Consider the following 24,348-nt stretch of genomic DNA (forward strand, 5'->3'; position numbering starts at 1 on the left):
GCTGTTCACACAAACTGCAGGTGTTCTTCAGCCTTTTCATCAGCACTGTCTTTCAAGTACAGTATCTTTCCTTTAAAGAGGGAATGCAAATCGAAACAACAGTTACGATAAATAAAAAGCCTGTTTAATGCAAATAACTGTAATTAGCTGGCTGCGATGTAATGGAAATCCCATTCCAGATGTACGTCTATTCATTTCCTTCTGTTTATGTGCTACACCTGACAGAGTTTTCCAAAAAGAGAAGTCTTCCTTAGCCCCCTGTGGCCTCTGCCGGAATAGCAGGACCAGAGCTAAAGGCAGGACACGCTGGCAGAGAAGCAGCCCAGGAGTTAGATCCTGAGCTACGGAAACATCTCCAGTCAGCCAGGCGGAGAGTGGGAGATCGGTGGAAGCAGATTAGTCATGAGCGACCTAGTTTTCTCCCTCATTACGTCTTCTCCAAAGATACCCACCATAGTGACCAAAAAGCAATACCAATTAAGTTGAGAAAGCCACCTCATTAGGGGAGATTACAGTGTAGACAGTATAGCTGTATGGCAGTTACCACTCCTTGCCACTGATGTTGAGATAATTTACCAAAAAAAAGCGTGACTGGAGCTTCTCGAAGCAGTTGAGTAAATGCCAGCCACTGGAATAAGGTGGATACAGGCCGGGGCTCCATCACAGGTTTCATAGTGGCGCCCCGGTGGCTCTTTGGCACTGGCTTTGTGCTGTGTGACAGCGTGACACTAAAGCCCATGTCCCTCGCACTCAGAACTGGCAGCAGGGCTTCACTGACCTCATGAACAAATATTCTGGAGGGCAGGGTGGGTTTTTTTTTCGCTTTTCTTCTCGGAGGGTGAGGTAGAAGGAAGCAGAGGAATGGGAAAGCAGCTTAAAAGCCCAAACCACTGAAGGAGCCGGGCTTGGTTTCGTTTGAAGGGTGATGAGGTTTATTGCTACTGCACAATTTGGGGAGTTCCACTGAAGTCACAGCGGCATGTCTGTCACCCTGGTCTCAGTTCTGGTGTTCCCATACAGCATCTCAACAGCTTTTGTTTGGGACTCGAGCCCTGTGTATTCATACATGAAGTAAATACGGGATGACTAGCTGCCAAATGGAATATTCCAAGGGCTGCGACAAAGAGCTTAGAAAAGACTTGACCATGTTGCATCTGCTGAAGCTTCTTCAGCTCTTGAGGCTGTATTTTTTGGCTCAGTATTGCAACTGAACTTCACAAACCCCAATTACCATGCTAACATGCTAGAATGTGTGATTTTTAAACAGCCGAAGATGAAGAATTAGCATTTTTAACAGCTGTTCCTGAGTATCCCTTATGTCACAAGAGGAAAAAAAAACCAAACCTCCAACTCTCCACACTTCTCAAATGCGGGGTTAGGCCAGCTCTTGTCAGTGGTTTTCTGCATGTGTCTGTGTGGCACAGAGAAGCATAAAGCCATGAGGTATTCCACAGGCAACAGTTCTGCAGCTGCAGACATCCTACTGCAAATCAAGTTTGCTCCCTAAGAAGAGCCTGCAGCCCAACAGCCTGGTACTTGCATTTCATATGCGTCTCTAGAAATTCAAGGTTAGTGTGTAGTATGGTAGCTAGTCCCTGTAACGGACATTTCAGAGACTGACATTTTCAGCTGAAAAATATGAACTGTCTGGAAATAAAGTGGCCACTTACTCAAAATTTTCAAGCTTAAAATCTGCAGAACAGCTTTATTACAACCAGTATACTCAAAGGACTGATGCAGGAATGGGGCAGAGAAAAGGAAGAAGAGATTTGTAAAATTCCCCCAGAACAGTTTAGTTTGAAGCTAATCATCTCCTTGCCTACACAGAACTAGCCCTGAAAAGCTAAAGGAATTTATTTGGTTTATTTATTTTGTAGTGTTTTTGCAGTATTCATACTGCAAAGCATTTAAAAAGTATTAATTGTTCTTTATCAAAAAATTATCCCCTGTAGTTCTTGTATTACCTCTTTGCTTTCTGCATCTTGTGTGCCAGACTGGAACTTTGTACCAAATGATACTAAAATACTAAAGGCACAGAAGAGTGATTAGAAGCAAAATTAAAGTTATCAATGCTGTTATTCTCTTTAAAATTGGGGTCATCACAAACTTAACCTATCTACAGCTTAGAGCATGAAAGCACAATAAAGGATTATGCAAATGTATTGCTGCCAAATTAGCTTCATTGTTTTATCCAATTTATTTCTGATTTAGTTTTGGTGTCCGAATTGATGGTGAAGAAAGGAGAACAGGGAGAAGGATTCACAGGAACCACCTTTCGTGAAAAGGGCCTTCTGTCACAGAGACTCATTTTGCAGGATAGTTCTGGTAAATCTCACCTTAATTGTGTACTCTAATCAAAGCAGTAGTCAAGGGAATTGCAACTCAAGGGGACAAAACAACCAGGCCAGTAGTCTTGTTCTCATCAGAGGGGAACAAGAAGCCAAGGCCACCAGCTTACACAGGAATACATTCTCACATATTTTCCTTATGTGATAAGGATACCTTAAAGTCTTCCCGCCCCCCCCCCCCAAGACAGGATGAGCAGGCTGCAGATAGACAGTGACAGGAGCGTTAAGAGAATCTGAACCTTAAGGAGGGAAGCAGGCTACTTTAGTCTTATAGAATGAAAAGGCATGATAGGGAGACAGCCTTTCTGTAAATAATAATTTGTAAGTAACAATTAAAAAAACCCCAAAAAACAAAGAGCTGTCAGGGTTTAGGGAAGAAGTACATTTAGAAGCTTTAAAAATGCGGAAGTGACATTTTGCCAACTTTGTTTTAAGAAGTGAAATTATAATGAGTCATTAGTAAGGTTTTCCCCCGTCCCAGCCTCCACAAAAAAAGGGCACCTAGTGCAGTAAGTCAATGTTTTACATGTCTAGTTTTCCAGCTTTGGGAAGGGTATTGTGCTTTGACAGATGCTCAAATGAACTAAATTAAAGACTGCAGGAGCTATAGTTTTCTTTCAAAATCTTGGACAGTACCAACTAGTTAAAGATGCTTCCCTAAAAACCCAAAGTTTCCCCCTACCAACACATGCCACTGCAGCTGGAGGAGGACGCATATTGGTGATGACAGAAGCACATGTCTCAAGCACATTTCAAATTCTGTTTCAAGAAGTTTACGTACAGCATCTAGAGAACTGCTCTGATACTGATGCATGCCATGCATCCGTGACCAAAAGCTTAATTTTTTTTTTCTTCATTTATTCTATACAGTTGTTCATCAGCAGGTCACACATTTCCCGATATGCCACCTTTACTGAAGTCACTGCCGTAAGCAAAAATTTAAGGACTCCAGCTTAGACAACTGCTCCATAGTTGAGAATCTCTACTGAAACTTGTCACTCCACCGTTCAATATTCTGAGTCAATTTTAACAGGTATGCTTAACTTTAGGGAGTTCAACATGCAACAAAATGTACGTTGTTCTTAAGCAAATTTAGGTATTTTGAAAATATGGAGGTAATTCACTAGAAGCACTAGAGTGCAGGAATTGGAGAAGAGTATGACCATGTTCAAAATAAAGGGGATTTATCCCCCTCCTCTCCAGCATTTCAGAAGTTTTCTCAGTAATGGGAGAAATTAACATAAGACTTCCTGATTTAAAAATATTAGAAAACCTGAACTCATTAAAGAAGTCTCTTGGCAATTGTTTGATCAGGATACACTTTTTACACTTCCTGTTCTGTGGCTGTCAGTAGAAAGTGACCACAAACTTCGCACACAACAGTAAAATGATGCTCAACATTTGTGTACTGAAAGCTTAAGTAAGTCCTGACCTTGGCAAACTACTTCTTAAAACAATATACTGGAGTCCATCAGCAGGATCCTTAATGTAACTAGTTTTTTTTAAAACACATTACAGCAGAAACCACCCAAGTCGGATAAACTAGTTTTACTCCTAGGAACAAACACTGCAAACTTAATCACTTCCTTCCAGAAACAATGTTTTAAGGAAGTTTAAATATCTACCAGTGATATTCACTGAGAAGTAAAATATAAAACCATGTTTTAAGACATTTTACACATCCTTAGATTTAACTGTCAACAAACAAGAACACCATGGCTTCAAAGCAAATTAATTTAAATTTGAATGCAGAGAATACTTTATTAACTGATTACAGTTTTGATGACCAATTTTAAACCATATCTAATGTGGGAAACATAGTGGGGGACATTAAGGCTGAGCCATATATATATAGACAAATCTGGATACTGATAATCTGTACATTTAACCTCTGCTTTTTCTTTATACATCTTTTATTCAGTGTCTGAAATTAATCAAAGAGAAAAACCAAAAAAGCTGGCTACTAATTTAGTCTTATATCCACAATGAATTTCTGCATGGGTTTTTGAATGCAGTGTAAATCTCAGTGGAGATCAAACAGATTTTTTTAACCATACTCCAAATGAAGTGTTCAAGTATAATTGGAGTTTGTTGTTGTTGTTAGAGCTTTGTGCAATTAATTACTTCTTCCAAAAACTCTCTCCTGTAGAGGTTAATCTATTTAAGATAGTATTAAGCTTGCCTAACAGGTTGGGAAATCAATATAAATTAAGTGCCTGTGGTGTGTATCAGTTTTGCTGCTCTAAGCAACCCCTATCACTTAAGTGGACATACTGCAATTTTACAGAATTACACTGACTTTTCAACAAAACCCAGAAAAAAATTAATTTACTATTCTTGCACTGTGAACGGTACTCCTACAAGATGTGATAACTGTTTTCCATCTGTACAGCTCCCTTTTGTAAAGTTGGGCAACACACATGAAAGAAAGACAGACATCAACTGTTTGTGTTCTGAAAGGTATTTCAGTTCTTTAGTTCCAGTCACTGAAGGAAGAGGCAGAGGCAAGTATGAATTATCCCAGAAAACTGAACAATTGGTTTTATTTGGTGTCTTCAAGATGCTTCACCTTCTGTGGGAGATGTAGGTGTTGTAGGAGAGACCATTTCAGGTTTTCGTGAAATTCTGTCCAATTCTGCCTGAACATCTGTTAAAACTGGCTTCTGACCTACAAAATAAGTGCATATCATTCAGTCATGTTTATGGAACAGTTTTGGGAAAGCCCATAGTATTTTTAATTCTCAAATCAGACAAATCCTAAAAAGTGTTACTGCGCACTTTGGGTGCAGAGTAAAAGCATAAGGCCAAACCCCACAAGAAACACAAAGGAAACGGTAGAGAGAAAGTCACATCCTTCTGTATTTCCAATTTCTCAAAGAAACTTCCATAATTATATTTTAATTGTCAGTATATGAAGAGTTAATGTAAAGCATAAAAGACAGAAAAGTATCAAGGCTAGCAGTTATGAATACTACTATTTTAAATAATTCTGAGTGTAAATCAGGGGTTTCACCGCAGACCAGTGAAGTCAGTTCTAGGTACTCGGTCAGCATAAACCTGACGCCGCTGCTCAAGGCTGCACACAGACCTGCAGATGGCAAATCCCCTTCTCTCCTCACCCACTTACTGCCTCCCTAACTTGGAACGGTGCAAACATTTGTGCAGTCACACTTAGATCTGATTCAAGCTTAAAACAAACCATTTTTCCCCCCACCATTTTACTCTTAACTCTTACTCCCCAGTCTAGAAGTTTCTATCCTGCCATGTTCTATCACAAGAACGGAGGAGACAAAAATGGAAAAAGGCAGTGCAGAATATTAGAGTCTAACACCATGACAAGTGTGCGCAGTATCTTGGGCTGTAAAGGAAAATTCTGACATGCATGTAGTTTTAGCAGTATCCGAGCATCCTTTCTGAAGATGCAAATTAACAGAAACTATCAACAAAGCTAATTTTTGCCAGATGAACTCTGCTGCTCTTCAGATCATTGAACTAATACTGCATCAGAATCAAAGCAGCTAATATTCCAATTAATAAGTCAAGGAATTTCCCATAGCTGCTGAGGGGAAAAGTAATTCTCAAATCCCAAACTACTGTCTTAGCAGCCAGTTGTCAGATTTGAAGAGTGAGCATCACAGATAACACTAGACAGCAAATACTGAGGAAGTTGAAGAGGCCACATCTAAGCCAAACTTATTTCTATTTATGGTAATTCCTTGAAAACCTAATCCTTTGCAGTGTTAAACTGGCTACGCCCTAACCCTTCATTTGTTGCATATGAGGAAATTTCTGAGAACATTTTTGGTCCTTAATAGTTTAATTCTATTCTTGAAGTTTCTGCCACCATGGCCCCGGACACAACACTTTTCTGTAGCGCTGCCTCCATCTGCCTGGCATCACCCAAACCCGCTGCTGGCCTCTCCCCACGGGATTTTTCAGTGGGTGCTCTCTGTACCTCATATTGCGTCAGCTGCATTTGTTTGAACAATTGCCATGTGCCGTTCAGACCAGCGCTGCTGACTTTGCCTGCAGCAGATCAGGAAGCACTCGTAAACTTTGCTCAGCCAAATGAGCTTTGCATTTCAAAAAGGGAAGTGCACACATGTTAAAAAAAAAAATTCAGGATCTGTCTACATAAGATGTTAGTGGGAAGTGTGTTGCTTTCTCTTACTACATAAAAGTAAACACTAATGTCAAGTACCAATGAAACGCCAGCACTTTCACGTAAGCGCAGCATTACTAACCGCTGTGGAAGTGGGGCGGGAAGAAGTCTGTAAAGTACATTCTTAAGTAATACAGAAACATTTTAATCTGGAATAGCGAGAAGCACCAGAGTAGTCCTGCATCTAGCTTTACAGTAGTCACTATTAGACATTTTTAGAGTAATACTAATTATTAATCACATCATACAAAAAAGGCTATCAACAGAAAATACATAAGTATTTTTACAAGCTGCGACCAAACTCAAACAAAGCCTTCATCACATCAGAGCTAGATCACTAGCAAAAGAAAATTTATAATTATTTTAACACTCATGGTATTGTTAAAAAAAATCAACTTGAAATAAAGTCCTAATATATCTGAATAATATGAAAAGTGGCTTATAGCATAAGACTTTTTATTGGGATGGTGGGGAGCAAAGGAAAAAAATGAAGAACTCGTGGACACAATTCATGCTTAGACAGCTACATGAAAAGTTTTTCTTTAATCCTCTGAAAGCCATAAAAAGGCAATACTAAACTGCTGTGAGAACAAAAGCAAAACCCATATCCAATAAAACATTTGGTTAAATATAGTAGTGTTCAAACTTCCGATAAACTATACTAATAGGAATGATCCACCACTCTCAATTTAGATTGAGTTGATCTTTTATCATTAATCATACCTGACTTTTTTGCTGATGGTGGTAAGTTGCTGCCAGCACCTCCAGTGCCACCTCCTCCTGGACTACCACCCACACCGCCAGGGCCACCAGGGGAACCAGTTTTCTTGCTCAGGAGACTATTGAAGAAGTTAGCCAGGACTCCTTCACTAGTAGCTCCAGCTACAAGGGGAGGGAAAAAAAATCCCACAACACAAAATTGAAACAAAACAGATTTTCTAAGTAAATACTGATTTAGTGTGTTAATCAATCTAAATAAGCATATTAAAGAAAGCAGGCAACGCAGCTATTTTACTTCCCCAACTGCATTTGTACCCTCATAAGAAAAGGTACCTTTCATATTGGGATCAATTTTTTTTGACCCAGTAGGGATAGGTGTAACACTGGCAACATTTGATGTTACGGATCTATTTGGTGTCCTAGGAGATCCACCAGGAACTCTTGGAGAGGCATCCTATGCAAAAAAAAAATAAATTAAAAAATCATGCTGTATAAGAGTGGCAAGTACTCTTTTAAATAATGTAGTATCCCATGCAACTGAAATGACACAGGATTAGATTTTGCTGATTATGTACGAGCTTTTTCACACTTGTATAACATTCTTAACAATATCAACTCTAGTGCAACTAAAGCACTAGTGAAGCTTTTCATTTTATCCCAATGAGAAACTTGAAAATCCATCTGTTACTCTGTAGCACCTCTGACCATAATGAAAACTGCACTGATTGGATCACAGAGCAACTACTCCAAATTTCTTGGAAAGACAACACATACCACCAATACTGTGGAAAGGACTAAATGCAGCCCAGGAGGAAAAGCGTTATTCATTACTTCAAGGATAACAAGCCATGTCTGCAGTTCATTTAAAAAGAGGTAAAGCTACCTTTATAAGATCACATGCTCCCCATTAAACTTATGTTATTTTTCAGTTATTTTATTTGTATTTTAAATGTAGATGATGTCGTGGTTTTCATTTGACCTTAATTTTATGCCAGAGTAATATTCCTAGACAGATAGTGCCAAATTTAGGATATAAAACTCACCAAGGCAATTCAGCCAACATAGTTGGCTCTCTGGCACACTCTTGGGACAGAAAGGGGAGTCAATTAACTGCTTAGATACATTCTAACATATGAAAAGTAAAGCCATGGCATTTAGCCCTTGCTGTCAATAAAAGTTGTCACAACTAGCTGTGAAGAAGTCATCATTTTAGAGCAGTATATGATGTATATACTAAGCAGTTTAAGAAAATTAGATCAAAGAATATTTCATAGTGCAATAAAACAAACAACTCTTTAAATATGTGAAAGTTAATAATTTTCACGTGATGATATTTAAAATATTTATTACTAACCACTGGCCTTCCTGCAGCAGTAGGTGGTTGTTTCGCCAACTGTGACTGCAAAAAACAGACAAACCCGTGTAGTGTTAGATATTACAGTGACTAAGAACACAACCCCAAATTTGCATGGAGAATGTTCTTAAATGAAACACTGGCTGCTTGTTTTACAGACAGAGATTTACCTGCTGCTTCATAAGAAACACTTGGTCATCTTCTGCTACAATTTCTTTTTCATGAACAAACTGCAATACAAACACATTAACATCATTTTGGGCAGAAGATAGATATATATTTCCTTTTATACCTCCTGGTGAATATGACCAAGGCATTCAATAACGAAGTAAATGTGTAAAATACTATGTTGACTGCAGACCGCATTTTCTATATTTAAGACTGCCACTTCATGATTCCATTTAAGCTAAGTTAATTAGAAGTGAAATAGAAGTATCATTAACTCCTCTGACCTGGCAGGCATAAGTCTCTATATGTACTTGTAGAAAGACCTATTAAAAAGTTTATTAAAGCGTTCAGTAAGAGAGGAACTAAGTAAACAGTTACGAGGCACATTCAGGGGTCTCAGGATCAGTAAGAAACATTCACAGATGCACACACCCTGCAGCACGCTCACATCTCTTAACTTATCAAGGCCCCACCTTGGTATTATTTTATATATCACTATGGCAAAAGTGACTCTTCACCTGTCTTGCATTAGACTGGTATATGACCCAGTCAGAGACATCTCAGATCCCAGTCCACTGCTGCTGGTATTTTGTCCAACCACCTCACATATGTTTTCAGATAGTTCTGTCAAAGTATTTTGTTAAATAGTCTGAGAGAGAAAATACACTGAATATATGTAAAACCCGTTTTCACATGTTTATTTTGGATTTTATACTGTCTCAAGCTTTCTTGTTTTAAATACTCCAACAGAAACAGAAAGCACTATAAAGTTATGAGCAGCTTGGAGCAAAATGGGGTGTTCTTGAAAAATACTAACTCAACCTGACCAACAGTTAAATGACACAGGCTTTTCAATACCAAATACATATTAAAAGCAAGACAGGTATATTTGTAGTCCTGAACAATGTAACAGCAGCAGAAAAAAAAACAAAAAACCAACACTCTAAACTGAAGAAGAGCTATAGAGCAAAAAAAAAAAAAAGATTTTTTGATAACTAATGAACTTTAAGAGCAAAATAAAAAGACAAAAGAAAGCCTCACACAGTTTACCACACTCTTATGATAAACTGGAAGCAAAGTCTCAAAGATAAAAACAGTCAAAAAACTGACAGGTGAATGAATAGGTAAGAAGTTGAATGCCAGAACATCTCAATTTACCTTTCTGACTGGTGGTTTTATTATGATATCTTCAAAACTGTCTTCTGCTTTTAGTGTCTGAAAGTTCTCGTGCAATATTCCTATCTTCTTGTCATTATCCCAACCTGCAGGACTAGATAAAGGATTATTTGGCTTTAAATTCTATTGTTACTTCAGATTATTCTTGTACACAACCCTGAACTGCACAGAACCCAAAGCCAGGAAAATTGTCACAGCTCCCTTTCTCCTGCACAAGCAAGTACATTGATTAGTACACCCGGTTAACAGATTGGTTCACCATAACAGAGAAGAGCAAAATCTCTGGGTTTAACATTTCTCTTTGGGGCAACAAGTATTTGTAATCTCATCCACTGGCGCTCAAACTCCAACGCATGAGAATGTTAAGTGGAACTTTAAAAAGCATAAAAAAAGGCTCTAAATGTTGTTTAGGGTCTTGCACAACTACATTTTGTAGCTATATACACATAATAATGCAGATTACTTACATAAATACTGCATCTTTTTCCACAACAACAGCTGGAACATTGAAAGGAAATCCATACAACTTCTGGACTATATATTTATACACTAAATCAATGTTTTTGTTCTCCTTTACTGAAGTGTAAATAAGCGCTGCCCCATCTGAATAAACTTGTTAAAGAAAACTCAGTTTAGTAGCTAGTAAGAGATACTAAAATGACCTTTTTTTGTTAGTTCAAAGGTTATCTACTTTGTAGAATTTAGAGAGGGAATACAAAATCAAATATGTCAGACAACTTTCAACACTTAATTTTTTAAATAAGCTCTTTAGTAATTTAAGTCTGTCTTTCTGCATATGCTTTAGACCAACTCAACTATTGCTTTTAGAGTAAAGTACAAGCTCTTCTCACTTTCAAAACCCACAATACCAATGGTTTCACTCTGACACCTTCAAAACTGTCTTCTGCTTTTAGTGAACAAAAGTTTTCATGCCATATCCTTATATCTTGTCATTATCCCATCCTGCACCACAAACACTACAGCATTAACACTAGTAGCTTCAAAAATGCCAAAGATCTTCCACTTCCCTACTTGGGTTTTTAAATTAGGGGAGCAAGTTCTTACATTATACAGCGATCTGCTTTCAAACGAAATTAAGACAAATGAATTGTGCTGTGTATCAGTTACTGAAAGACCAAGACAATGCTTCGTATTCTAGCGTGGTTCAGTATGAAATTAACACAGCTTATCCACAGGACTAATAAAAACAGCCGAAGAAGTTTTGAGTAAGTTTTACTTTGGGATTATAAAAATGCAAACCCTCTTATTTATTTCTACATGCACGCAATTCAAATTCTAAAAGAAGGTTATTATAATGGGATACAATTCCCATTCAGTGAAGTTTAGAATAGAATTCCAAGTCGTACATGGCGTATACAATCACGGATTGTAATTCCTACTAATCTTTCGTAGTCTTCCGCCATCCACAAGACTTATTACAATTGCCCACAATTCCATTTTGAAAAATTAGGTCTTGGAAGCCTTTCGAAGGAAGTGACATCTTGGTACTCAACTGAGGTCTCAAGTTCTTGAACTAATTTTTCCATCTGTTAACTGCTGTCTCTCCAGTAGCATTTAAACTTCCCTTTTCCACAGCATGAGTGATGATGACACAATATGGTATTACTGGCATCTGAAATCCAGATCTCAGCAGGTCTAGCTGACTAAACAACACTAAAGAGTATTTTATACACTTATTTTTAAAAAAAAATTAAGTTTAAAAATAATAATAGCCCAGCGACATCTTATATGTGTTGTCTCTGTACCAACACAAGAGAAGCCAGCGGATCTTCCCTACAGCAATTCACGCTTCTTTCCTTCCCTCATCACCTCATCCTGTGGAATTAATGAAGACTAAAGAGACTGCATCAAAAAGAATAACACGCCTTATGTGCACCTGAAGCAAGATCATACTTAAACGAATTATCTTGTTGTTGTTATTTTAGGGATCTTGTAGCCAAGATTTGCTGATTTGCAAACAGACTCCTAAATATGGAAACAAAGGCAAGTAAAGAAAGTCATGGTAAGGGGACATGCTAGACTCTTGCAGCTCCGTAAAAAGAAATAAATAAGTTTAACTCAACGTTGTCTGAGGGGGTAGCTGAAGCAAACTGACAGTTACATTAAAGGACTTGCATACTACTTTGTTACAGATGCAAATATTCTTTTAAACTGGTCATAATTAATGCAAAGATTTAACTGAGTCATTATCATCTTTATGATGTGTTAAAGGATACATTGTAAGCAAAACCGTCTGATATGTGACTGAATGAAGTCGAAGTGTTCATCTCTGTAGTCATGCTCTTTTTCCAGAACACTGATGGCATCACACTGTGAAGATAAACACAACATTAAGTTATCTGTTGAAATAGCAGTGCTGCTACATGTCCAGTTCACAACTGGGCAAGGGGGATGGAAAGGGGTGGGTGGTGCAGAGAAAAAACGAAAGCCTGCTGAGATAGTTTAGAAGTGTAATTGAACAAAATGGTGGTGGGTTGTTGTTTGTTTTTTTTTTTATCCAATTACTAACTAGTCCTTTGCAAAGGGAGGCAAAAGCAAGAAATGTGGAAGCAGGAAAAAAAAAAACAAAAATGGGGGAGGGAGTGGCACAGTGGGGGAAAGAGGAAAAATGGAGAGCCAGTAGGTGAGAAAAAAGGTGCTTTTCAAATGAGAGGATTAGCTTCCCAGTGAAGGAACAGCATATGCATCAAAAGGTTTATTCTTTCACTGTGGGCCAGCAGAGGCTGCAAATGCAGTATGCTTAATGCCAATGAGAACTGAAGAGCCAGCAGGGCGGAGGGAAGAAAACAAAAAAAACCCCAAACAAGCCACAAGAGAACCATACCACTTTTTCTTCAGACTAATAATATGGTTACACATCTAACAGAAAGCAAAAACAGATCACAGAAACTCCCTAAGAACTGAGGAAAGTTGATAGAGCAGCACTTTACTAACCAGAACCTTAATATATATTCATCTTTGTAAAAAAATCAGAAATATTAAAAAAAACCCAAACCCTACCAAAACACTATTTGCAGAATAAGGATGACTGTGGAGATCAAGGGGAATTTTAGTCGCTTACTGACTAGCTCACTTCTATGAACAAAACCAGATCTGAGGTATTCCTTAATTCCTTGAAAACTGGTAGAACTAAAGAAAAAACTACTCCCAAATTACATGCAGTCACAGGGCTTCCAGAAAATAACCAACACCCCACATTTAAACATTTGTAAAGAATTCTTATCCAAGGTATTCAGAATGACTTAAGAACCATGTGCTTCCCCACCCCGAATCCACAATTGACAGAGTTGCTTAAATAAAATACATAAAAAACCTAAAATATGAAACAAACCTTTGTACAAACTACTACTACTGGAATGCCTAAGTTACATGTTAGTGTATCTGCACCCAGGGGTAATATCACACTGTCATCTTTGTCTTCCTGTAATGAAGTATTTCTTCTCTGTGGAGAAGCTGGAAAATCCTCGCCTGGTTCTATATATTCCTGGAAGTCTCTTACCACTGAAAGTAAAAAGAGTTATATTAAAAGATCAGCTACTTTATTATTTCAACAATGATTTCCACTGCCATTGATCTCTAGCACTGTTGACTGTATAGTACTTCTGCTGTTTTATTTTGAAAAAAATTGAGCATGCACCGAGGGCTGACTATTTGTTTGCTCTGTGCAGCACAAGGAGAAAACTAGTAAGTTTGGCATCTGCTTGAACAGCAGCCAGAAGAACATGACCAGATCAAACTGTCCATAAGGACAACGTTAAACCATTATTATTTTATCATTGTGGAATCACCAGGCAGTTACTATTAACTATTATTGCTTGATAGGTTTCTTAAAGGATACAAGTTTCCTTGCATTCTTCTTGGCAAAATAAATGGAACAGTTTGTTAGAATAAACAGAATTAAGCCTTACACATATTGCTCAGCTACTACTGTATACCAGGTTTTACCTAAAACCCCTTTGTCCACACTTCCCTCTCTCTGTATAGTGAATCTACAGTAGTAATAAGCAAAAAGAATAGAATACACAAACATTAGTTATTAACTAGCTTTATAATGGTTAATAGCATATTAAATATTTGGTATGCTTTTACAATAGATCAGATAGTACTTTAAAATTTAGCAAGAAGGGTAAGTCAGAATACATCAAGAATTAGAAAAAAGGTTAAGTTAACAAGTATAACTCTCTTGTCAGGTTCTGATGCATACCCCCAAGCGTCTACGCAGTCATTTACTATTCCTACAGTTAGGGATGCAATATTAGTCACAAAATGTCTGTACCTTTCACATCACATGTCCTGTTTCACACAGTAGAAACAGGATTCTACCAAAACCCACCGATTACTTTTCCATGAGTAACACATCCTGATTCAGCCAAAAAAAAAAATCAGGCAGCAAGACAATTTAGCTGAATCATGCACAGGAGCAGCTAACTACTCCAGTACATTCTCACTGCTTTGTCCTGATTGATGTTAATCCACCCCTACCTCCACTAAACTGATTGAAGCTCTCTGAGTTTATACCTAGGAAAGCATTAGTTGAATTAACAGAGCAAGACTTATTTCAACATCCTATAGAAAAAAGATGTATTAGGCCAAGATTATTCAACTTTTCTACAGATCTTGGAGTTCACAGTAACAAAGAGCAGCACATGCACAGATTATCATCTCTACTATAACAGCAGACTCTGGCTCTTATTCAGGGAATGTTGCTACTTCAGTCTGGTCTGAGGGCTTCTGAGAGCCTCCCAAATTAACCATGTTTTAAACCCAGAGTTCTTACTAAAATATGCCAGCCACTCAGGGGAATCTTTTCTACGCAGCATCCTGGTTATTCTGGGATAATTGCATGCTAAAATAAAAGTCACACTATTTCAGTGCTAGAAGTCCTCCAGTGGTTTCCTAAAATTCCCATTGTAGGATCTTGACATACTAATATTTATGCAAGTACAGAAAACAGTAAGAAGGAGGACTGATGTAGTACATCACAGCTCAAAGACTGTGGAATACAATCTCGGGTCTTCCTTAGAGACACAGTTAGAGTGACCAGGCCACGAGGCTTCATTAGACACAGCTGAACTCAGTGACAAAGCAGCTATTCCAGCCCTTCACACACAGCTGCTATGTATCCCCCAATGCCTTCCCATACCAATTTTAGTCCTCACAGCATCTGTCTTTGAGTAGAGTAAAGCTGCTAGACCTGGAAGGCAAACACAGCAGCATACCTCCAGAAAACTACACACACAAACCCTCAGTAGATGTCAGTCCTGTTAGCAAGTTAAATCAGCTCACAGGAGCATCTCAGGAGCACTGAGCCTGACACAAGAATAAAGTAGGACCACGTAGCCAAAAGTCAGGCAAGCAAGATTCCTCCCTCCTCCTTTTGGCAGTGTCAAGCTGCTGCCCGCCTAGCAATGCATGAAGTCACATCACAGGAGGTTCAAAACAAAACCAGCTTCCAGTCATATCTGGATTCTGTCCAGGGCTTCTATTATACCCAACAGGCAGACCATCAATATCTCTAAGAATTAGATCAGATGATAAAAGAACAAGAGAGCAGACAAAACTTTTAATGAGGAGCTGCTTTTCTTGACTTACTTCATCACTTAAATTTTATGGATTTTACAGAGTTTCACTGTTCTGTTCACTCACTCAGTAAAGAAGCAAAACTATCAGCCTACACATTTTTGATAACGGAGATATTGTGTCCTTACTACTTTCATCCCGTAAAATCCTATCCTGAAACTGTTTGGGGGAGTGTTTAATACACATACACTAAGACGCACCCCCACAAACCAAACCAAAAAACACACACAAGAGAGCTCAGCTCCTCCCTCCTAAACAAAGTTGTTGTTGTGGAAGATACGGTTCTCAAGGATGATGCTTCCCTTAGAAGAATCTCAAAAGAATAAACAAAACAACCAACCTTCCTCAACCCACCACCCCCATTCCAGAGTATCTACAACTGTCACCCTTATGGGCTACTTTATCACAGCAGGGCTAAAACCTGCATTTCTGAAAAAGCTCTTCAGCAATCTGGCAGTCAGTTGCTTAAGAACGTAGCAGTTCCAGAGAGCAACTTCAGACTTACAAACAAAGTTTAATCATGCTATTTGATCTTAATACACAGCTCTCTCAGATGGTCTTCCTTGTAATAATTCACTGAGAAACGAAGGTGAGACTAATGTTTTAGTACCTCAAGGGAAATACAGAGGCTACCCAAAAGTAATGTGGAGCTACGATGTTAGTGAGTTCAGTCAGATATTTTAAGGAATCCTGCAAAATCTTTGGGTTCTGCACGTTTAAAACTAAAAAGACAAGACACCGATAGAGCTATATCATAACTATGCCAAAACAAACACATAGCTGCATTAGTGTCAATAATGATAAAACTCTTCAAGTAGAAAGGGCCCAGACATTACCGCACTATCATGAATCCGTTCAACATTTACACTTTTGGTAGGCAGAGAACAGGTCCCAAATTCTTTAGACTGGCTAATTACAGGAACTGTTAAGATGCTGATGCAGTGACTTGCCTTAACATAAAGCAAATAAGAACCTGAAAGCCAATACGCTTTTTCACTTGGGAGACTCTTATCTAGCAAAATCTGTAAGAAGCAAGATTGTAAACTGACCTCAGCTGTGTTTGTTCTGAAAGCTCCCTCTGCCTGCCCACCCCCCCCCCCAATTGAGGTACTTCTGTTAGAAAGAAATACTAGCACTTTTCATATAGCTACTTGAGACTTTTATGAAGCTTGACAACTCCTAATTTTAAAGAACATTTTTAAAGAATGAGAAAGACTGCAATGGAGAGATTAAATGGTGCAGAAAGCATTAAGCATATTTGATTTAAATGGATTCCTACGTATTTGCAGAATACTCACGCTTTTGTTCCATTTCTTTCATTTCTTCAGGAGGAATTTTTAACTTGTCAATGTGTTCTCTTACAACACTTGCCCATTTTTGTAAAGAATCCAGTGCAGTCCAAGGCCTAGACATGTCTACTACCAACATAATTAGAGTGTCCTTTAGAGAGCTTGCCTCCATTGCAAATTTAAGAAGACCTTTGTGATACAAGTCACCATCCAAAATCCATACATTACATCTTGTTTGGTCTACAAAAAAAAGAAAAAACATTTTGAGACTTACTTGAAACAGTCCACTACATAATGGCTATTACGTCTTCTTTAGACATGTAAAATACCAGGAAGAAAGCAGATGACATTTTTTATCAAACATACGTAACAACACAGCAAACTGCAGCTTATGGAGGCCGCCCCCCCCCCCCCTTCCAAACCCTGATGTTTAATGGCTGGTAATTGAAGATCTGAAATACATTACCTGAAAGTGAGAATACAGAGATAGCACTCAACATTTCCAAAATTAATGTTCACTGTTTTAGAAAGGGAAAACATTTTCTTCAAGATGCAACTTAGAAGGGGAAAACTGGGTGAATTCAGCCATCCCTTCTCAGCCCTTGGTCTGCTTAGCTCCCAAGGACTGCCATCTCCCCTTCAAAACTCCCATGTGATATACCTATATAACTCTTAAAGAACAGAATGTACCTTGGCCCTTCAGAAAACTGGAGCAGAACTGCAAATTTTTAATTATTTAGATGGACTTAGCAGGCAAGAAAGGTATTCTTCAGATTTGCAAGAGGACAATCACAATACAAATAGACCATCCCACTGCTTTTTTTCCCCAAAAACCACCATACTCCAATATTCAGAGACACTTCTGTAGTAAATGAAGAGCTGGCGATTCAAAGTAAAATAGCTTAATATAAATACATTTTGCCTTCAGATAAGTTTTTACTACCTGTTACAGAAGTTCTGAGGAAGACATTTAGATCAAACTCCCAATCCTCTTATCACTGGTCAAGGCATCTTTAAGACTGATAGCCAGACATGGAAGTCAGGAAGCAGGTGATTTCAGAAAAAAAAGGAGCCAACTTCTTTTGGTTCTCCTCTCTATATTTGTTCTTGTACTATAGACAAGAGCCCTCATTTTCCCTACAGCTCCCAGTATGTCCTTATTCATACCCCACTCCCTCTAAGTATTGCCTCTAGATAATTCATTGCACTTCTACAGTGCCTGGTCGAACTCCTTCCCTTGTTCTGCCATATATAAGCACCAATTATCCATTCCATAACTGCAGGTCTGGATCTTAAGCATCTTCTTTATCTTCTAGCCATAAGCCAACACTCAAGACAGCTGAAACACAGCGTGCGTCTACTTTACTCTCTCCTTCCTTCAAATTTTTGGTTTGGTGGTGGTGGTTGTTGTTTGTTTTTAAAATCTCCTTTAGCATTGTGCACATTTTCCTACCCATCAATACATGATATATGTTCCTCTTCCCTGCTTACTGCAGGGGGGTTGGACTAGGTGACCTTTAAAGGTCCCTTCCAACCCAACACATTCTGTGATTCTAGATAATCTTGCAGATTTTGATACCACCAAGACAAAGGTTTCTCTGTATGTTCCAAGAGATAAATACTTGCTACAATAATTGAGATGCAAGACAAGAGTCTGGGCACCTCTTCCTCTAGGCCTGAGGAATACACTTTTGCCTGCCATCCATTCTGAATGTTGCAGCTAAGACTGCCTCCCTGGTCTTTTCTGACTTTTCTTTTAACTAGTTCCTCTCCTCCCCTACCACTTAAGTAGTCCTTCATGGTATCCCCTAAAGGAATTACACTGAGAAACTTCCTCATGATACAAATCACTCATAGCCTAAGCAGGACTCCTGCAAATTATAAAGAAAGCAAAACATCCCACTGTCATTCCAAATATTACTCTACTGAGCCATTGCTTTCCAACTGGTTTAAGATATTATTAGAAACACAAACTTACCATCTCGATCTTCATCGTGCACATTTAAATACAAATACTCCATTCCTCTTCCTTTTTTGTATTCCTCTATTCCTTGAATTTTTCCTATTAAGCTAGTTTTACCTGCTCCATCTTCACCTGGAGAGACAGAAGTTAAATACCACTCAATCTTTAATCACAGTTACCTATTAAAAACCACCTGGGGCAAGAAGGAAACCATATACTAACAGGGTGACTGAGCTCATTAAAGTTTTGAAATATAGCAGACTTTGCCCAACTCATCCATCTGTTCACAGTGCATGCCTCAGTTTCAATCTTATTTCTAATTATTAATAAACATGGCAATTATGCCACTAACTATCCTATCTGAAATAGGCTCTTATACATATCTTTAAAAAGATACTTTAAGGGGTAGTTAAGCACCTCAACAATTTCAGTCTTTCAACTACAACCAAAGTGGTAACAAAGTCTTTCTAAAGTCACAGTAAGCTCATCTTAGAATCAGAAGAATATGATTTAGAACTCTCATAATCCAACAGCACACACCACCAGGCTCAGTAAGGCAAATCTGTTTCCTTAGCTTTTATGGGTTGGTCTCTCTGAATCTTTTCTCTGTTACAGGTCTAAAGAAACCTTAAAAAGGGATGACAAACAGTAAGCCCGCTGCCTTACAATACATGTGTATTTGGGTACACATGCAGTGACAGGCCTGCAATCCAGATCCATTCACTCCTTCCTATTCTCTCTCCCCCCCCTCCAAAGGGAGCTGGGATAACCAGTCAACCTTGACAGCATAAGCACAGTGTGAACACCTCAGCTATTGCCAGAGACTCTTCTTGAAAAACTTCTATTTCTAAACATGTCCCAGAGCTGGAAAACTCTACATGCAGTTTTTCCAGTTTGAAAGAGCAACCAAGCTGAATTTGAGCATGAAGCAGGGTTTTGCAACTCTTAATTTGGCAGTACAATGGGCGCATAACAGTTAAGACATTAAAAAATTCTTGGAACTCACTCACAGGTCATAAAATTAAGATTAAAACCAGGTTACGAAAAAGTACCTTATCAGTTTTATGCCAAACAGAGGATTTTTTTTGCCCAAGTCTCTCCTATACAGGAAAAGTATAAACACTTGTTTTAACTACATCGCAAAGAAGAGTTCAAGGACAGTAATTTTCACTGCTAAACATAATAAAGTTTTCCCTTTGAAGGGAACTGACCATGACTTTATAGACAACATTACAGCTACATTAAAAAGACTACAGATATAACCACAGAAAAGAGCAGAAAAATCATAATTTGATGGACTGATTTTGAATTTACTCAACATACCATTTCTAAGATTACCACATGAAGTCTTCAATTTAGAGTTCAGCTTTATTTTCAGATTTCACAAATAGTCTAGAAATTACCAGAAAGCCTAAAACTGTTTAATCAAAGTAGCCCGGGGGATTCTACTCAATGGAATGAAAAGACATTGGGGGGTGGGGGGGTGGGGGGTGAGGATCAAAAAAGAGAGAAAAAAATAGGACCAGAACTGAAGTTTAATATATGGTTAAGTATAGAGAAGTTAAACTGATACAACTTAATTTTTCACTTAACTTTTTCAACATTTAAGAGTTTGTTTGCTAGTTACTTAACTACATTAAATCAAGATGCACTTAAGAAAACAATTATAGCTAATTTTAAATAGATATTGGATAAAACAGCTATTTTCTATTCACATGCCAAGCTTTTAATTTTCCTGTAAGAATATTGTTTTAAATAAAAAATCTGCCCAAGAAGTGAAGCACTCAAGCTTTGTCACCTGAGATAAAATTACAATTTGTCCTCTGACCTCACCTAAGTACTTAACCAAGTTTCTTAAATTTGTCATCTACAAATAACTGGGGAGACTTTATTAAGAGCTGCTGCACTGACATGTTATGCTGCTGAAGTTGCTATTACTTTTGCCAACAATTTCTGTGTGATTCATTCTGTTATTTTACCTTTCTGAACAGGCAGCTTCAATTAATATGTGCCAGCAGAAGGCTCAAAAGGTAAGACAAAAAATATTTATTATTCCTTTTTAAGAGGGGTTGCACTTAACAGCTTTCCTGGTTTCTCAGAACAACTGACCTCTAGCTAAGTTCTCTTGCATGCTAGTTTGTTTCACATAGGTGGCAATAAAGATTACACTTTGTTTGCACTGGGAAAGTTTAGTATCTTCTGCAAAAGTACATCTACCAGTTCTTAACAAAAGTGGCTGCCATTAAAGTCTAAGAAACATCTGTGTTTATGAAAAGTTCTAAACATGACAAAAGATAGACTTAAGCAGTCTAAACTGAAACATATTTAGACAAATGATAACATCTATGCAATTTTATTGTTTGAAATTGCTCATGCTAAACAATAAAGGCAAACTTGAAATATACATCCCACGAACCCCTTATTTATTCTAGCTGTGTGTTGTATGATTTCCTCTGCACCCCTGTATTTCCAAATGCCTGCAGTAAACTGAAGTCCAGTACTGTGAAGCGAGTATCTTATGCCAAAATAAGTGCTGGAATTTTATTTTTCCTCCTCAAGCTTTCCAGTACTTATCTACAGAAAGAAATTTTATCAATACAGCATAAGACAAGTTGATATGATGTAAAATTAGTACCTTTGGACACATATGCACACAGAGCCGTCATTTCAGCCTTCCATCATAAAATTACTTAAATTTAATCTCTTCTGTGAAGAGGATTCTGTACTCCCTTCTCCTTAGCAAATATCCACCCATTTCAAAACACCAAGATCAGGTAGGTGGATCACTGACATACATAACTATATCATACAAGTTACTGCATGCAGAGAGCAGTGCTCATCATTCACTAGAAAGCCAGAATAATGCATCAGTGAAGTCTGAAGAGATTGGTACTACTTTCATTAATTACTCAGGTAAATGAAGAGAATAGTACAATTTGCAGATGATATACGAGAAACCAAAAGATCTGGAGAAAAGGGTGAGAAGCAATACTGACAAATGGTCCAAAACAAGTTAGTAACGCATAAACCTACTAGTCTACAACTAGGACGACTCACTTGCAAGGGTGCAAGATAGATGCCTATCTGAATGTGCCCTATTCCACAGGACATCCAGAGTTCTCAACAGATTTGAGACAAATTAGAGCCAGTATTATGGAAAAAGTTGTCAAAGTGAAAACAGGACCATCATATATGACATAAGGACTTCCTCCTTTTTGCCCACATAATGTATCATAAAAAGGAAGGAAAAGATGACCGCCTTGGCCAAAAGAATATGCTAAAACTTGAGATTCCATCTACCTCTACTTTCTATTTTTAGTATGTTGCACATACCTTTTAAAATTGTGACAGCTGCAAAAGTATTTGTATCCTTGTTATTAATTTACTTCTTTTTACCTAAAGTCTTCAACGTAAAACACAAGAGTCAACACACTTTGAATATATTGAGTTATGCTGGGAAAGAGCAGCAGTATAATTCTTGCTTCAGCAAGAATATCAAAATACAAATTTATCTTAAATCAGTGCTTATCTAAAACTCCTGAACAGTTATTACAAATCTCATTAGCAAATTAATTCTAAGTGCATGCAATGCTAGCTTTTAAGACTTCTCAAAACTCAAACACTTTATTGTAGTGCCTTTAATATGTATAGAAGCTTCTTTCCACCAGAGGAGGGGGGAAATATTTGTGAGGAAATTAAAGTCTATTAGCTATGTGAGGTTTAATGGATAATTCTCAATAAGAATACATATATACACTATGGCATTTGAAATTACAAACCCCAAGACATTTAAGCGTATTTATCTTTGTTGTCTCTGTATATCCCTAAAGTACGTGAAAAACTAATGCTGCTTAATTTCAGACAAAAGGGAAATTTCATACTCCTCAGACATAAACATCATTGCATATTATGAAACAGAATTCTTTTTTTAAAGTGCTACTGAAGCAATATATAAAATAGAGCCTCGTGCACCTTCAAAAAGGTGTGCCTTCCCTCCAAAATTTTCAGATCCACAATCCTTTCGCTTCATTTCTAACTGTGTGATAATCAAATTAACAATTTACTTTGATATATAAGCTCACAGAGCAAAACATTTCTGACACACAATCCTTGATACAGAATTGCACAGTAGAATCATTGTAGATGATTCTATATGATCAAGTAGATCATTGCAAGTTTAAGATTTTGCATCCTTCTTTTGCAAGTAATACAAAAGGCCCTCCTTTTCCAGAGTAAATCCTAAAGAACTAAAATTCTCCATTATATCAAACTGCACTTACACTTAATACTACTGTGAGGAAACAGAAGTGATGCTTCTAGCAAGCAGTGCTATACATCAAAGCTGACGCCAATGAAAGAGGGACAGATTTAATTTTGCAGAAAAGTCAGGCTAGGAAGCAGTTGAAACAAAGCCAAACCAATCTGCTTATACACAGTGTTTCACCATCTTGTTAACAAAATGGAAAGTCTTATACTCCGCTATGTAAAAGCTGTTTCATTTTCCTCCCTACACTGCTGTCACTTCACTGCTCTAATGAGCAGCTCCTCAAGTTTGGGGTTGTGCTCATCAAAGCTTCTCTGTCCAAGGTGCTGCTCTGGCTACAAACCACACTTTGCTGACACCCTTCTTGTTTCCCTCAAAAGATACAGGAAGCCATAATAAAAAACCCTGCCCAGCCTCCTCCCTTATCACTACTCCAGGCAAAAAAAAAGTACCTTTACTGAGCAGGAAATGGAGTATCACTAAATGTTTTGCTACAATACAGAATTTAGCAGAACGGTCACCCATAGATGGGAAGGATTGGGCAATGAGGTGAATGAATCGCCTTTGGTGGATGCCGGCAAGCAGGCACTTATCTATGACCTGCTACTTAAACTATTCAACCATAAACTATTGCACTAGAGAGAACTTAGGCTCTCTTACAGACCTTCTCTAAGCTTTCAATGAAACATTTTAAAATTAAGAATATTTACTACTCATGCTATTTCCACATTTCTTTCAATTTAGAAGACGAAAACAGAAGTAGGTTTTCATTTGTCTCAAAACAAGACATTTCTTACTTCTCGCAGATGTCTGTAAATGGAAGAGCAATCAATGTGTTATCTCCAGGACAGACACAAGTTTTGACTTTTTATTTAAATTGTTTCTCCACTGTAAAGCATGTTTAAAATATGGCAAGGCAAAGAAGGTTTCTTTTGTGTCATCAGTATTGTTGGTCTGCCCCCCTTCTATCCAGGGCTCTGATTATTTTTTTTTTCAGCAGCTCTTTGAAAAGCCCTGGATGCACTTAATTGCGTGTAATCTATAATCCTACTGGTTCCTTGAGGGAGTTTCTTTGTTTGCTTTTTAAAACCATCTATTAAAATTCAGCTTGATATGGGAATTATACAACTCATCTCTAAAAAAATATGTTCAAGCAAGGCCAAGCAAAACTAGAGATAATGGTCCTAATTAACCCATTCTGCTCCGCCCCACCCCAAAAGGCATATTTTTGTGAGTTAGCTTTATACTTTTTACAAAACAAAAGCCAGCTTCTGGGTAGAACAATTCACAACATCTGATATTT

General features: G+C 37.9%; 1 protein-coding gene across 1 annotated transcript in view; it reads right to left on the reverse strand.

Moving 5' to 3' along the window:
• Positions 1-177: 177 nt before the first annotated feature.
• DYNC1LI1 (dynein cytoplasmic 1 light intermediate chain 1) overlaps positions 178-24,348 on the reverse strand; it is a 30,310-nt gene continuing 6,139 nt past the window's right edge. Inside the window, exons 3-13 of the mRNA XM_063325250.1 lie at positions 18,797-18,913; positions 16,828-17,058; positions 13,281-13,450; positions 12,166-12,259; positions 10,396-10,531; positions 9,911-10,022; positions 8,755-8,814; positions 8,585-8,629; positions 7,564-7,684; positions 7,234-7,392; positions 178-5,016 (exon numbers count right to left, since the gene is read on the reverse strand). Of these exons, the coding sequence (XP_063181320.1) occupies positions 4,904-5,016; positions 7,234-7,392; positions 7,564-7,684; positions 8,585-8,629; positions 8,755-8,814; positions 9,911-10,022; positions 10,396-10,531; positions 12,166-12,259; positions 13,281-13,450; positions 16,828-17,058; positions 18,797-18,913 (1,358 nt within the window). The 3' untranslated portion in view covers positions 178-4,903. The remainder of the gene's footprint in view (positions 5,017-7,233; positions 7,393-7,563; positions 7,685-8,584; positions 8,630-8,754; positions 8,815-9,910; positions 10,023-10,395; positions 10,532-12,165; positions 12,260-13,280; positions 13,451-16,827; positions 17,059-18,796; positions 18,914-24,348) is intronic.

Source organism: Chroicocephalus ridibundus, chromosome 2 (assembly GCF_963924245.1).
Source record: "Chroicocephalus ridibundus chromosome 2, bChrRid1.1, whole genome shotgun sequence".
NCBI lineage: Eukaryota > Metazoa > Chordata > Aves > Charadriiformes > Laridae > Chroicocephalus > Chroicocephalus ridibundus.